The 14161-nt window shown below is 65.2% G+C and overlaps 1 protein-coding gene across 12 annotated transcripts in view; it reads left to right on the top strand.

Annotated features, from left to right (window-relative positions):
• LOC102954971 (maestro heat-like repeat family member 5) overlaps positions 1-13500 on the top strand; it is a 31080-nt gene extending 17580 nt beyond the window's left edge. For 8 of the 12 annotated variants that reach the window (XM_042973329.1, XM_042973328.1, XM_042973321.1 and 5 more), the window contains 13 exons: positions 472-626; positions 1621-1765; positions 2084-2268; positions 2631-2768; positions 2955-3066; positions 3310-3453; positions 4028-4204; positions 5024-5179; positions 6678-6689; positions 7218-7340; positions 12676-12778; positions 12977-13051; positions 13331-13500. In XM_042973329.1, the coding sequence (XP_042829263.1) occupies positions 472-626; positions 1621-1765; positions 2084-2268; positions 2631-2768; positions 2955-3066; positions 3310-3453; positions 4028-4204; positions 5024-5179; positions 6678-6689; positions 7218-7340; positions 12676-12778; positions 12977-13051; positions 13331-13431 (1626 nt within the window). In that variant the 3' untranslated portion in view covers positions 13432-13500. Of the gene's footprint in view, positions 1-471; positions 627-1620; positions 1766-2083; positions 2269-2630; positions 2769-2954; positions 3067-3309; positions 3454-4027; positions 4205-5023; positions 5180-6364; positions 6466-6677; positions 6690-7217; positions 7341-12675; positions 12779-12976; positions 13052-13330 lie in introns of those variants that run through there. The other 4 variants (XM_042973324.1, XM_042973322.1, XM_042973330.1 and 1 more) reach the window with 4 other exon arrangements.
• Positions 13501-14161: the final 661 nt, after the last annotated feature.

The raw sequence follows: 14161 nt of genomic DNA, 5'->3' as shown, positions 1-14161 counted from the left end.
ATTCAACCTTAGTCAGGAGAGAAAAATTCCCTGCCCCCACCCCCTCCCCCACCTCCCTGGGGATTTAACTGCCTTTCTGGGGCAAGGGGGCGTGGCCAACCTAGTTCACAGCCCACACAGACAGGACCGTCTCTCAGGGGCTGCCAGGCCCATCAACCCTCCTGGCTGCTCGGGGTTGATCCTCACTTTTTCACAGGCACACAGGGAGATGGGGTGAGGCCGCGGGGACGGCGGGGCCACACCAGCTGTGAGCCACGGTGCCGCTTCCACCGCCGACCCCACCGGGTCCTGCACGTGTCCAGATGCCTCATCGTGGGGCAGGGATCACGTAGCGGTCAGGCTACCGGCTGAAGGCTGGCGAGGCCATCAGGATGCCTCACGGGGGAGGCAGACCCCGGCCCCAGCAGGGGACGGAGGCGGGAGCTGGGGGTGGCTCTGACGCCCCCTCCCGGTCTGCCCCTCCCTGCTCAGGTGGCTGAGATCCTGCAGGGCTTGTTCCAGGAGCTGCCCTCTATCATCTTCAAGAACACCCTGCAGACCGTGATGCAGGCCGTGTCAGTGTTGGGGACTCAGCACGCCCAGGAGACAGTCGAGGTGATACTGTCCCTGTGTCACCCCTCTGAGAGGTATGGCACCGGCACCCACGACCCAGAGGTGAACACCCATCCTTCCTCCGTGGTCTCCCCTCCCAGGCCACAGAATCCCTGGGCAGGCAGCGGCATGCACGACACTGGCCCTTCCAGTGAGAGAGACTCCACTCTCCTTCCCAGACTCCCGAACCACGGCCAGGGGGGTCCCCGGAGGTGTTCTAGGCTGAGGGGTTAAGGTGGAGGCTCCATCAGTCCCCGGAGGGGGCTTTCGGCATGGGAGCGTCCCTCAGACCGGGAGAACCCCGAGAGACCAGCTGGCAGAGGGGCCAGAGGTCAGCTGGCCCCCAAACAGCCCCCTCCAGCTGCCCAGGGCCCCAGCACACACACGGGCCCCCTGCCCTTCCGGGGCCAATATTGGGTTTCCAGGCTGCACCGTGTGGACGTCATGAGCTCCAGCACCGTGATGCTGGGCCTGGCCTGTGAGTAGAGACCATGTTCTAAGCAGCCTGAATGGTGTGTGTGTGTGTGTGTGTGTGTGTGTGTGTGTCCCCTGAAGTCTGAGGGCCACTGGAGCACCAGGGTGTCTCCACAGCGTCTCAGGGAGCACCGGCTTGTCACAGGCCCACAGCACCTTGGACAGGGAACAGAGCTCTGGGGGATGCAGGTCTGTGAGCCCCAGGGAGACACGCCCAGTGCAGACCCACTTTGCCCGCTTTGCCTGAGGGGTGAGCCCCCACCCCCACAAGCTGGGGGGAAGACGGGGGCTCTGTTTGGGGTCACGTGGCAAAGGAGTGCGGGAAAGCGGGAATCAGCACCGACATCAGGGAAAGCTAGCCTGTCCTGTGCTCGGGGCTTCGAGCGGGGGCCCCATCCGCATACAGCCTCCTGGACCCCGCGGATGGAAGGGCTCACCGTCCCTGGGGGGCCGGGCCATCTCAGGCCATCCTGCTGTCCCGAGGGTCACGTCCCGCCCGCCCCTCCACCCTGCATGGCCAGCCACCTGGAGGCACTGGGCCCCCTGCCTCCCCAGACAGGTCATACCCCTGTGGAAGGCCCTAGCCAGCAACACCCAGCTGGCCCGCAAGGTCCTCACCCTGCTCTACATGAAGCTGAGGCTGCGACCCCCCAAAGAGCTCGTCAGGTTCACCCAGCAGGCGGAGCTCATCTCCCTGCTGGTGAGCAGGACCCCCCCGCATGCCCACCCGGGCCCCCCGCCCCCACAACCGCGCTGTCATCCAGGGGCCCTGCGGGATGCCTGGCTGAGCCGGCAGGTAGAGGGTCTCGGCAGGAGTAGCCGAGGCCTCTTGACTGCTGAGTGGCCAGCAGAGCGGGGCCAGCGCCCCCGGGAGTGTCCCAGCCCGAGGCAGGCATAGGCGGCAGGGGCCTGGGCCCGGTGGGGGGGGCGCCCTTGCTTGTGACTCCCCACTCCTCTGCTCACTGGAGCCGGCCCTGGAGAGTCGCCCATCTGAGTCCTGCTCTGTCGCCCGCCGCAGGCCCTGGGTACCATTTATGAGCTCCTGTACACCCAGGAGTACAAGGCCACGGTGCGCTGGGCCTTCGCAGGGGTCCTCGTGGGCCTTCTCACGCAGCTCCATTACCTGTTTGAGCTGGATGTGGTGGACGGCATCTCAGACTACCAGGAGGATGTCCTAGACGGGAAGCCCCTCAGCCCCTGCAGGTGACATTTGTGATGGGCCTCGGCGCCCAGCCCCCTGGGGAACCCCAACCGTGCCCTCTTTGGGGTTCCTTCCACATACCCACGGAACCCCTGGCGGGCACCAGGCCCTGGGCTAAGTGCTAGGGACCCGGAAAGGAATGCACTCTGGCCCCACCTGGAGGCTTTCAGTCCCGAGTAGGGAGCAGGGGGCACAGCCACCAAAAGCCAGCAGGAGTGAGAATCCTGGGGCAGAGCAGGCTTAGAAGGTGACAGATCACCGGGGCCCAGATGGGAGAGGAGGTCGCCGATGACCTTACGGTCCAGGCAGAGAGCCCAGCCCCGAGCCCCGACTCACCTCTCCGCACACCCCCACCTGCCCCTAGGACATGCCTGGAGGCCCTGAAGGGTCTCTTCTGGACCACCAACTACTGGGAGGTGTTTGCCTACCTCAAGCTGCTGAGAGGCTGGGAGCTCTTTGAGCACATGGAAACCTACACCGAGGGGGTGACCCTCTTGGCTAGGTGCGCACAGCCTGGGGGGGGGTGGTGCTGGCCCCAGAGAGCATTCCTCATGGGAAGGTTACACCCCATACTGGGAGCTGGGCTCCAGACTCAGTTGCCTGGGCCACCTCCCCGAGTGAGCAGGGGGTTATGGGGGCCAAGGATGGAGACCTCAGGGCCCCCGTGCCTGCCTCTCTCATCTGACAGGGCCATGGCCCACTATGACTGTGAAGTCAAGGCCGTCTTGGGACAGGCGGTCATCTCCCTGAAGAGCTCTGAGGAACGGGACAACATCGTGGCCATCCTCATCATCGCAGAGGTCAGCCCCTCCCCGGCCCCGCTCTGCCCCTGCCCCTGCCCCTCACCAGCGTCCTCGGGGCCCTTAGGAAGCTCCGAGAATTGGACTTCCGCTCCAACCCTCCCACGTAAAGGTATCCTAACTTCTGCCTTCCGTGTCAGACCTGCTTGCTCTCTGGAAGTGCTTCCTTACGTCTAACCCACTATCTCATGCTGCGCCACAGGCCCATTTTCCCTGGTAGCTGACTGTGCCAACACTACTCAGTTTCTCAACAGCCACGAGCTCACCCAGTACATGTCTCGGAGAACCGTGGACAACTTCCTGAGCCTGGGCCTGAACAACCCCAACCAGCTGGTGCGGGCCATGAGCCTGAAGGGCCTCAGCAGTGCCCTGAGGCATCCTGAGAAGGTGAGAGCAGGGGCTGCTCGCTCCTATCCCAGGAAGACTTCAGGGAGGAGGAGGCATGTGAGAAGAGCCTCCACGGCAGGTCAGATTGGAAGGGGTGGGTGGGGAAGGCAGGGCAGGCCAAGGCAGGAGAGGGGGGGAACGTTTGGGGAACGTTTGGGGAACGGTGCTGCGTTGCATGCGGCGGGGATCCTAGAATTTCAGGGCCGGAGGGGGCTCTGAGGTCTGCGACTTTGGCCTCCTTTCTAGTAGGGGTCTCTTACCCGACAGCACACCTGCTAGGTGGTCCTGTTCATGCGCCACCCGTCACATAGAGGACGGGCACCTGGCTGGGTGTGGATGCACGTCCTCCTTCTGCCCTTTAGGCCTTCCAGAACAAGTCCATGCCCCACGGTGCAGGCCGGGGGGGCTGGGGCTGAGGCCCCTGCGGATTGTTAAAGGAGGCAGTGCGGGCAGGGAGCGGCAGCCACGGCCCCGCCGAGTTGCCGACACCCGTAGAATAGAAACGGTGGTGAAGTCGGGAAGGGCACTTTCCAGGGAGCGGGGCAGGCCCGGGAGTGGCTGCGTCCGCCCGCAGGTGATGCTGCTCCGGAACCGGCTGGCCGGGCTGCTGGACGGCTTCGTGGGGCCCGAGCCCAAGGACGTCATGGGCCTGATGGAAATCCTGGGCGACATCCTGCACTGCCTGGGGACCCAGGGCGTCGGCGCCACCAGCCTCAGGATAGCCCAGCACCTGCTGCAGCTGTTCGACAATGTGAGGAGTGCTCCTCGCCTGAGCCTGCCAATCCCTGCAGCCGTGGCTGCCACCCCAGCCAATCCCAGCAGCCTCCGGCTGCCACCCCAGCCAATCCGAGCAGCCGCGGCTGCCACCCCAGCCAATCCGAGCAGCCGAGGCCGCTTCCTCCCCCCCCCCTTCCCACCCCCGGGGCTTGTGGGTAAAGTCCTGTGGACCTGGGCGGGAGCCTGGCCCCAAGGAAGGTAGGTTCTGGGAGACCCCTGGGCCGCCTCAGAAATGACCTTGCCCAAGCCTCGTGCTCCCCCACGCAGAGGGCGCGGGCCGCGGCCAGGAGAGCAAGGATGGGCGGGGGGCGGCAAGGCGGCGCAGGCCCGTGGTGCTGGTGCAGGGGCTGGTTCGCAGCCTCGAGGCGTCCTCATCGCCCCCCGCCCCCCCCCCCCCCGGAACAAAGCCCGAGGCCTCTTGCTGGGTCTCAGAGCTCAAAGTGACCGGTCTGGCCGCAGGGTGCACCTGGTCCGCCCGGGAGAGGGGGTGAGGTTGCTGTGGCCGAGAAAGGGGTTGGCCGCAGCCACCGGAGGGGGTGGCAGGAGGAGAAGGCGCCCCAGCTGCCCAGAAGGCTGGGTTGTGCGTGCCAGTGGGCGGCCCGGGCAGCAAGGTGGGTGCGGTGGAGGGGCGCAGCGGACGGTCCCAGAGCTGGAGAGGGCGGGCGTCGGCGTCAGGGCGCATTGGCCACCGCAGGTCCCTGGGCCGGAAGAAGGGTGAGAGATGGGCGGTGGCTGGCAGATTGGGGGGCGGCGGGGGGGCCGCCCTGCGGCTGAGGGCTCTACCTGCCGGCAGGAACAGGCCGATGTGCGCGGAGGGGCCATCCTCTTGTACGGAGACGTGCTCTACAGCGGCGGCAAGAAGTACCAGCAGGCACTCAAGAATCACGCTTTCCAGGCCCTGGTGCCACTGCTTTTCCACCTGGCCGACTCCTGCCCCAACGTGGTCATGGTGAGTGGCCCCCCCGCCTTGCAGGCGACAGGCACAGGGAAGGAGAGGGCCCGTCCGAGGTGGCGCGGCCCTCACCTCTAGGTTCTCCCCCCAGTCTAGGAGCCCGCGAAGCACCCCCCACCCGACACACACACACACACACACACACACACACACACACACACGCAGTCAGCCTCAGGAGCCTGGAGTTTGGGGCCCTTCTCGCTCCCCGCTCTCCCCAGGGCCTAGTGCAGACCGTGCCCCCCTCAAGGGCACTGCCCCCAGGGAGGCACCTGTCTGACTCCCACAGAGGACCCATAGGGCGGCCCTGGAGCTCCCAGCCATTTCAAGGCCCCAGGTTTCCCAGATCATCCGTTTGAGCGGCCCCTCTGGTCTCGGGGAATGCCCCTTCCGCCCTCTACACTGGGAACGCCTGCTTCTCGCCTGAGACCCCATCCAAGTGCCCCCCTCCCCCACTCAGGGAAGCTTTCCTGGCCTCCACCCCTCAGCAGCGTTCTGCTGGCCCTGGGTCCCCATCCCTGGGTCTCAGCTCTCACTGTGGTCACCTAACAGCTCGGCCCTGCCAAGTAGGCCCTGCCTGCTGCCCTCTTGATCGTGGCCACCTCCTTCTCTCCAGCCCCTCCTGGGGCCCTTGGGAAACTGCCTGAATTCCTGCTTCCTTCTCACAAAGGGACTTCCTTCAGTCCCAGGGCTTCTCTCTGCCCCTGCCCCAGACCCACCAGACCCAGGAGCCCTCCGGACCCATCACTGGTGGTGTGATGGGCTGGGAACCCCTCAAGCCTGGGAGAGGGTCCGCATCAGGTCTGGGTCTGCACAGCCAGCCAGCAGCCCGGAGCCTGGCACAGGGCAGCTGCTGAGTGAATGTGCAGCTAAATGAAGGGGTGAACGGAAGGGTGGATGGGAGGCCAGTAGAAGGCAGGGGTGTCGCCAGGTGGGGGGGGGCTAGAGGGGTGCAGCTGGAAGTTCAGAGGAGAGTGTCAAAGAAACCAGGAGAGGCTGCCTGGGGGAGGCCGGCCTACTCAGTCTCACAAGCTGTAGTCTTAGGATAAGTGGCCCAGAGGCCGGGGGCCTCTGAGTGAGGGGGGCGGTGCATTCTGTGAGCTAATGGGCACACAGGAAGTTGAGGGCAGGCCTGGGCCTGGGGTTGGGTCGGAGGGTCCTCCTGTGATCAGGGTCTCGTCCTAGATGCTGAAAAACAGGTGCTCCCCCCCTCCGGAGCACAGTCTCCTGGGGACAGAGGCGTGGTCGACTCAGGAGGAGGTTGAGGGCTTTGGAGTGAAAACCAGGTGGGCCGATCCCCCCTCAACTCGGCAAGGGAGGGAGAGGTCAGCTCGGGGACCGGCCCGTCTCGGCTCAGGTCACCGCCACCAAGTGCCGCGGACAGGGCGGCTGGGTCGAGGGTGTGGCAGGCTGGTCCCCTCCGGCCTTTCTCCTGGACACATGGACGGCGTCTTCTCCCCGTGTCCTCACGTGGTCGTCCCCCTGTCTGCGTGTCCAGATTCCCCTCCTGGTAAGGACACCAGACAGCTTGCCCTAGGGCCACCCAGGGACCTGATTACCTCACCTCTGTTGAGACCGTGTCTCTGGACAGTCACAGCCTGAGGTCCTGGGAGTGATTTCCGCTCATTGTGGGTGGTACAGGGACCCTTTAAAGGAGTTCTGAGACTAGAGGCCGGGCTGTTGGGTACTGGTGAGTGAGGGACCGGCCTTCCTCCCCTGGGTGCCTGTCCCCCGGCCCTTGAGAGACTCCCTCATCAGGAAGGAAGCCTGGGTGGCCAGGGTGACCACTGGCCTCTCGAGTTTTCGTGTGAATTAGAGCACGGCACCCACGGGGCTTGGGGGGTGAAGACAGTATGGCGGGGCACCCTGTGCCCCCTCCGGGGTGTGAGCAGGCAACACGGCCCGGGCGCGGCTGTGAGCGGCGTCCTTGCCGGGCCGGGGCCCTCGGTGCCTCCGGGCCACTTGTCCTGCGGTCTCTGCCCGGGAGGGTGTGGACGCGGAGGGAGGTGACCCGTCTGTCTTTGCGTGGCGCCCACAGAAAACAAAGCTGACCTTCCTGCGGTGTGCCATCCTGCTGAAATGGGAGTTCCGGAAGGAGCTGTTTGGGAAGCTGGCATGGGGTCGTGGCCTTAGCGCCGAGAACGACGTTTTCATCTACACGGTAAGGTGTCAGCACCCTCCCGGATGAGGGGCAGGGAGGCCGGGGAGGTGGACGGGGGCCGTGCGCAGTGAGGGTCCTCACCCCCAGCACCCAGAGGGGGACGGGCTTGATATAGGAACCCTCTTGGGTGGCATCTGACTCGGTCCTGCGGGTGTTGGTTAGAGGCCCGCTCCGTGCTGGGCTGGCCCCTTCAGCCTCCCTCAGTGGGCCCCCTCTGTCAGTAACCGAGCTGGGGGCCTCCAGGGCCACGTGGGGACCACCCCACCTGGACGGGGAAGCCCTACCTGGAGGCAGTTCCCATGGCCGCTGCGGAGGGGCCTTTGGGGAGCGTAGCGCCCACTGATGTCCCAGTGCAGACATGGGGAGGGCCCCGTAGCTCTGGGAACCCGGGAGTGGCCACACCGGGACCCCACGGACGTTCTTGGGCCCACACGCCTTGCTGAGGATTCGTGTGAGGAGACGCGTGTGCGTGGGGCGGGTGAGCAAGAAACCACAGCTCTGATTTCTGGTGGTCCGTTTATTTCTGAGTCCAGACCCTCAGAGCCCGGCTGGGACCCCTCCCCAGCGCTCGGGGACCGCGGTCCCCATCCCGGGCTTTTCTCCAGCTGGTGGCGGGCAGGCTGGCGCCCGGGCCACACTGGATCTGGTCGAGGTGGGCGGGGGCTTGGGGGTCCCCGCCGCAGCTGGGAGACGGCAGACGTTTCCTGAGAAGCGGGGAAGGCTACGGTCTGGGGGTGAAGGTGCCCGGAGAAAGGGAGCGGGGCTTCTCAGGGTCCGGAGGGCAGTGATTTCGGTAGGCGCCACCTTGCTGGGGAGCCGGCGGGGCCTCCGTGCCGAGCGCTTCGCCCGCCGCGTGCCGGTGGTGTTTTTTGTGCGAACGAGGAATTCTCCGCAGGCTCCAGGCGTGGGTCCTTGGCCAGTTGTTTGTACCGTAATTGCTGTTGCCCAGTCTGTGACTTCTTGCACTTTGCTTACTGTGTCTCTGCTGGTGCGGAAGTTTCGTGGCCGGACGTGTTACTTTCCCACGGTCTGTGCTCGGGTCTGAGGAGAAGCCCCTCCCCGCCCTGGAGCCGCACTGGTGCCCGGAGGGGCGCGGTGTGGCCGTGACCTTCCACCAGCTGCAATGCCCAGCTCCCTGCCCGCGGGAAACTGCGTGCAGCGCTTCTGGGCATTAGGCTGTCCCCCGTGGTTGATGACGGTGACGCGTCACCCGAGGCACAGGCCGCGGGCGCCCGCGGGGCTGCCGCACTTGACCCTCGTGGCTGTGATCGGGGCTCAGCGTCTGTGTCCCTAGGATGCGTTCAGGAGACAGACGTCACAGCGATTTGAACAGGGGGAGGTTAACGTGAGGGGTGGTTAACCGCTGCAAGGCCTGGGGGCTGCGGGGGGCTGGCCGGTTTGCGGGGGAGCCAACTCTGAAGGCCGCGGGACCACAGGGACAGCGCGTGGACGGGAGTACGTGATGTCGCATGTCCCAGCGTAGTGGAGGAGAGCCCCTGCCCCAGGCCAGGAGGACCCCCATCCCCAGAGCCGAGGGCATGGCTACGCCCCTGCGTGGCAGAGAAGCTGGTGTGGCACAGAGCCGAGCCCGCCGAGATGCCGGGACAGGTCCCACACGGGGAGGGGGTCACGGGAGACCGGCTGTGAAACGGCCTGGGGGGTGGGGGAGGAGTCCCGGGGGTGCCCGTGGGATCGAGGGCGGGAGCCCCTCCTGTGTCCCCACGCTGCCCCCGTGCCCTCGCGCCAGCTGGCGAGGGTGACACTGGGGCCCAGGTCCGCTTTTACAGAGTGCACAGCAGGGGTGAATTTGGAGCTGGGAGGGGAGAGAACGCTCCAGTGGGCGCCAGGGCCTCCGCCTCGGGTGTGTGGCCCGGGCTGGGCTTCCTGCTCTTGTCATTTTGGGTTGCGGGTCTCTCTCTGTGTACGTCTGTCAGAGACCTTTGTGGCGCCGCGGGGCGGATGTTACAGTGACATCCCGTCTCTGAGGTGTCGTGGGTGCGGGCGGCCCGAGTCCGGCCCCAGGGCCTCGTGCGGCTCCAGGCCGTGGCTGAGGCTTTTCAAGGAACTCGTCTTTTCTCTTGCTCCTAAATCAGGCCCGGGGTGGGGGAGGGAGAGACTCCCTTTTGGTGTCCCTGTGCCTTCCCTTGGGGTCCTTCCGGTCTGGTTCCCGAGGTGCGTGGGCGATGTCAGGTCCCCCCCTGCCTCTGGCATCCTGGGCGTGAGGTTGGTCTTTCCTTCCACGGAGACATCTCGGGCGCCCGGACTCGATGCCCACCTCAGCCCGTGTGCAGGGACAGCGGGGCCACCTGTCACGTGCTTGTGGTTCCGGTCTTGTCCTGTCCGCTTTTGCCCTCGGGGACTTGTGTTTAGCTGGTTGCTGAGGAGAGCGCGTCGAGAGGTCCGTGCTTGCCACCGGTGTCTCAGTACCTAGTTGACCGATCTGACCACTTTATTTTTTTTAACGTTTACTTAATTTTGGGAGAGAGAGAGTGCGATCAGGGGAGGGGCAGAGAGAGAGGGAGACAGAATCGGAAGCAGGCTCCAGGCTCCCGGCTGTCAGCACAGAGCCCGACGCGGGGCTCGAACTCAAGAACGGTGGGATCATTACCTGAGCTGAAGTCAGACGTTTAACCGACCGGGCCACCCGGGTTTCCCTGATTTTACCAATTTCTTAAACACTCCGTCTGTTAGAGTATGAGACCGTCAACTTTATTGAGTTACACTCACAGGTTTAACTAAGTACGTTTCCCTCAAACATTTATTTTTCTGTGGGTTTCAGACCCATTGAAATGGCTCTGAGCCCCCACTAGCAGCCTTGCTGTGACAGGGGTCCCGGGGACGGCTCAGGCGCCGGGGGAGCCCGGAGACCGTGGGCACGTGCGTCCTCCCCGCCTTCCGTTCTGGGCCCCCCTCCCGCTCTTCTCACGTGGACTCTCCTGGCTTTGCACATTTTTCCCGTTTTCCCACCTTCCAGGAGTTGGAGTTTTAGGAAGCAGTTGCCGCCTCGGCTGGCAGGGGCTCAGGACGCCCCTAGTCGGGCAGCGCGGCTGGGCTTGCTGGTGGCAGGGGCTCCTCCCGCAGTGACTGTCCTCTGCCCCGGCCTGCTGCCTTTGGGCCGCTCGCTGCCCCGTATGGTTTCCTTTCCACGTGGCAGCTTGGTTCCCGGAAGCCTCACGTGAGGTCGCTCACGGCTGGCGCTCCTTCCCGTCATCCCGATACTTCCAGTCCGTCAGCTTTGCTAGGAGCCCCTTCTTCTGGAATTTTCTAAGAGTTGAGACGTGTGGATTAGGGCTTCTCCAGTCCCGATGCTCCCAGCCCTCCCCGGGGACGTCTTCGTGCCCCATGGTGGGGTGTGCCATTGAGCCCTGCCCCCCCCCCCTGGCTGACCTCGGCCACCGGTCACCTTGAGCCCCGGGCCCCCTGGGCCACGTGGGCCATGTGATGTGCTCATAGCTCTGCCTTCCCTCCGTCCCGATTCCCCGTATGGGCCCAGGCTCACGGCCAGGCCTTCTTTTCAGCAATCGCAGAGAAAAGAAACAAAACGCCGGTATTTAAGTGCTCCCTCGCTTTTCAACACCGAAGTTAAATCTATTATAGTTTCCTTTCTTTTACAGAAACCTCCTTCCTGTTTTCTTTTTGCTGACTCCTGCCTCTGGAGTAGTGCCGCGAGTTGATGGCCTGCTGGGTCCCCAAGGCCCCCGTGCCACGGTTCCGTGAGCCTCAACCACAGACGTTGCTGTCTCCCGGCTCTGCAAGCCAGCGGCCTGTGGCACGGTGCTGGCCAGGCCACGGCCCCTCCCAGGCTCCTCTCCCGGGCCCGGCGCTGCCCTGGCTTCGAGTGTCACTGCGCCCGAGGTGCTCTCTCTGCACGCTGGCGCCTCCCCTCCTAAGGCACCACCTGTAACGCGTCAGGGCCACTGGGGGACCCCATTTCACCGCATTGCCTCCAGAGGCCCCATCTCCGAGTGTTGTCCCATCCTGAGGTCTGGGGCATTAGGAATCAACATATCTTTTTTGGGAGAGGCGGTCCAGCCAGTCCCTCAGCTCACGAAGGACCCCGCTCCTTCCAGGGAGGCACCGTTACCGCTGCTGGTGTCATTGCTTTTATTGTTCAGACTGTCACACCTGGCCTGTCTTGAACTTGAATCCTGTTTCCTGTGAGCTCTGTCCCTGGACTCTCTGTCCATAGGCATCCTTGTTTCTGACAGCATTAGAATGTTCCAGGCCCTTCCTAGTGCCTGTTCTCTCCAGGGATCAGCCTCCTCCAGGCAGTCCTGGTGTCTGAGTGGAAAAGGGTGTGAGAGCCCAGAGTGCATCTCAGGGGGCTCGGAGCTCCGGGGGGTGGTCCCAGAACGGGCACAGAGCAGGAAGGCGGTTGTCTTTTTAAGGTCACGAGCTGACGGCCAAAACCCCAGAATGTGGGTTTGCGACAAGAAGGCACAGGCGATCACGGTGGTTGGGGGGGGGGCGGGGGTGAGGGGCTGGGACCTCAGGCCGCCCGGTGCCTGAACCTGGACCTCCCACCTGCAGTGTTGGTCTGACGTTTGTGGAGGGAAGCTGGTGTGGGCGGAAACGCAGCTCCGAGGGTCAGCCCGGCCAGGGCGCAGCCAGAGAGAGGACGGCCAGGCCGGGCAGGGGTGACCTGAAGTGGGCGCCCCTCGGGGGAGTACGGCCTGGCGCCACAGTGGCCAAGGGTCCCTGCGGGAAGTGCGGGCACCAGGGTGGCCTGGGGGCTGAGGCGAGGGGGCCAGCGTTCTTGTTATGCAGGTGGCAGAAAAGCCGGTTCCAGCAGGCTTAGACGGTAAAATAAACCGGTTTATAATCCTGCAAAGGCCCAGAGGGTGCTGCCACAAAGCAGCTTGGGCCAGCAGTGGAGACGAGCATCCCGGGCTGCGTCCGTCCCCTGCCCCACGTCCTTAGATTGGTCTTATCCTCGGTCCAGGGGCCGTCCCGTCCTGAGCCCGCTGTCCCCTCCTAGAGCAGCCGCACACCCCGCGTGTCCACAGCACAAGCCCAGGGGAGCGAGCGAGGGCGGCAAGAGAGGCTGGGCTCCAGTCCTGGTGCAGAAGAGCCCAGCAGACCTCCCTGCCTCCTCTTGGCCCTGGGTCTGTTGCTGAAGCTGGGGAGGGTGGGGGGTGGGAGGGGCCGGGGAGGCCTCCCGGAGGACGTGCCGGGGAGAGGTGACAGAGTGCAGGGTCCCAGGTGCCTTGACACAGGCCCCAGCGTGAGGTGGGATGGGGGGCGTCATGGGTCTTGGGACTGCAGGGCTGGCCGGGGGCCTCGGGTGGAGCGACGTTACAGGGAGCCTGGGGGCCCGTCTCTTCCCCCTCCCCAGGTGGAGAGCAACCTTGGCAACTACCACCAGTTTCTCATGCAGGCGTTGACGTACCTGAGCAGCCCCGACAGGAACCTGAAGCAGGCGGCCATGAAGTTCATCGGTGGGTGCTGGCCCCTGGTCTTGTGCTCCGCCCACCGTGCCCACCCAGCCCCCACCACTCAGAGCCCAGAGCTGCCCCCGGGAGGGCCGGGCTCCTGTGTCCGGGGGTCGGGTGGGCCGGTCTCCTGTCGGGGCCAAGCTGGCCTCCCCCAGGGGCCAGGGAGGCGCCCGGGCCCACCGCCCTCCGTCCCTGGTGCAGGGGGGATGCTGCAGGACTACTTTCCCGACCTCTGCATCTGTCTGAGGAAGGCCGACGTGAGGACCCTCAGGAAACGTGAGCCCTGGCCCAGCACAGGGGCCTCTTTGTTCCCCAGCTCTTCAGAAGGCCCCTTAGCCGGCCTGTCCCCAGAACAGGGCATCGTCTCCTCCTTGAGACTCGGTTCCAGGACAGGGCTGTGCCCCCCTCCCCACATACACCCCACGGGGCTCCTGGGACGGCTGTGCACCTCCCCCTGGACCCTCCTCCTTCAGCTCCCGCAGCAGACTGCCCCCTGCCCTCCCCTGCCCCGGGGGGGGGGGGGCCGTGTGTCAGACCCGGGGGGTCTCTGTGCAGACTTGGAGATCCTGAAGCAGGACCCGGACTCCATGAGCCGCAGATTCTACAGCAGCTTCCTGGAGGACATCTGGGAGCTGTCCCAGTACGTGACCCACTGAACTGTGGCTCGATGTCGGGCTGGTTCCCGGCGTGTGTTTGACGTTCTCTATTAAATGTGACAGAGTTCCCTTTGGCCTCCCTGGGCTCTCCCTGCCTTGCGCCCCCCTCAGTAGGGCTGCGTGGCCTCCCCTCCAGACGCAGACGCTCAGGATGTGGGGTCCTCAGCAGCTCTGCTGGTACTCGGCCCGGAGCCCTGGGGGTCAGCCTTGACACCTCTCCCAGCCCTCCCCAGGTACGGCGATCCCCAGCATCTAGAATCTTCCCGCTGCCCTGCCGTGGTCCAAGCCCCCCCAGCCTCCCCTCCTGCACCACGCGTGGCCCCGAGACCCTCGGGGCCCTGTGTCCACCTTCCTGTGCTGCCCTGTTGGTGCCTGGTCTCGCTGGCCTCCCTGCCTGCCCCGCCCCCTCTCCCTAGCCCAAGTGGGCAGGGCAAAGCCTTCCCTCCTGCTCCGGGCCGCGGCGAGGGGCCCTTCAGTTGTGTCCGACGGCCCCCTTGCCCACTGTGGCTGTTCTGGGGATGGCGTGTGGGCACGTGGTAATCGCCTGGTAAACGTGAGTCAAACCAGCGAGTTAAGACCATGCCTGGGACACAGCTCGCGTCCTCCCGGGGTGCCCCTGGCCCTCGCGTCCTCCCAGGGTGCCACTGGCCCTCAGAGGGAAGTGCAGATGCACCCCAACAGCTGTCCGGGGGCCCAGGGACCACCCCGAGACTCCGCCTCCAGCCAGGGA

This window comes from Panthera tigris, chromosome F2 (genome assembly GCF_018350195.1).
Source record: "Panthera tigris isolate Pti1 chromosome F2, P.tigris_Pti1_mat1.1, whole genome shotgun sequence".
In the NCBI taxonomy this organism is placed as follows: domain Eukaryota; kingdom Metazoa; phylum Chordata; class Mammalia; order Carnivora; family Felidae; genus Panthera; species Panthera tigris.
The sequence above is the reverse complement of the archived record's forward strand: the minus strand, read 5'-3'. Positions and strand labels throughout refer to the sequence as shown.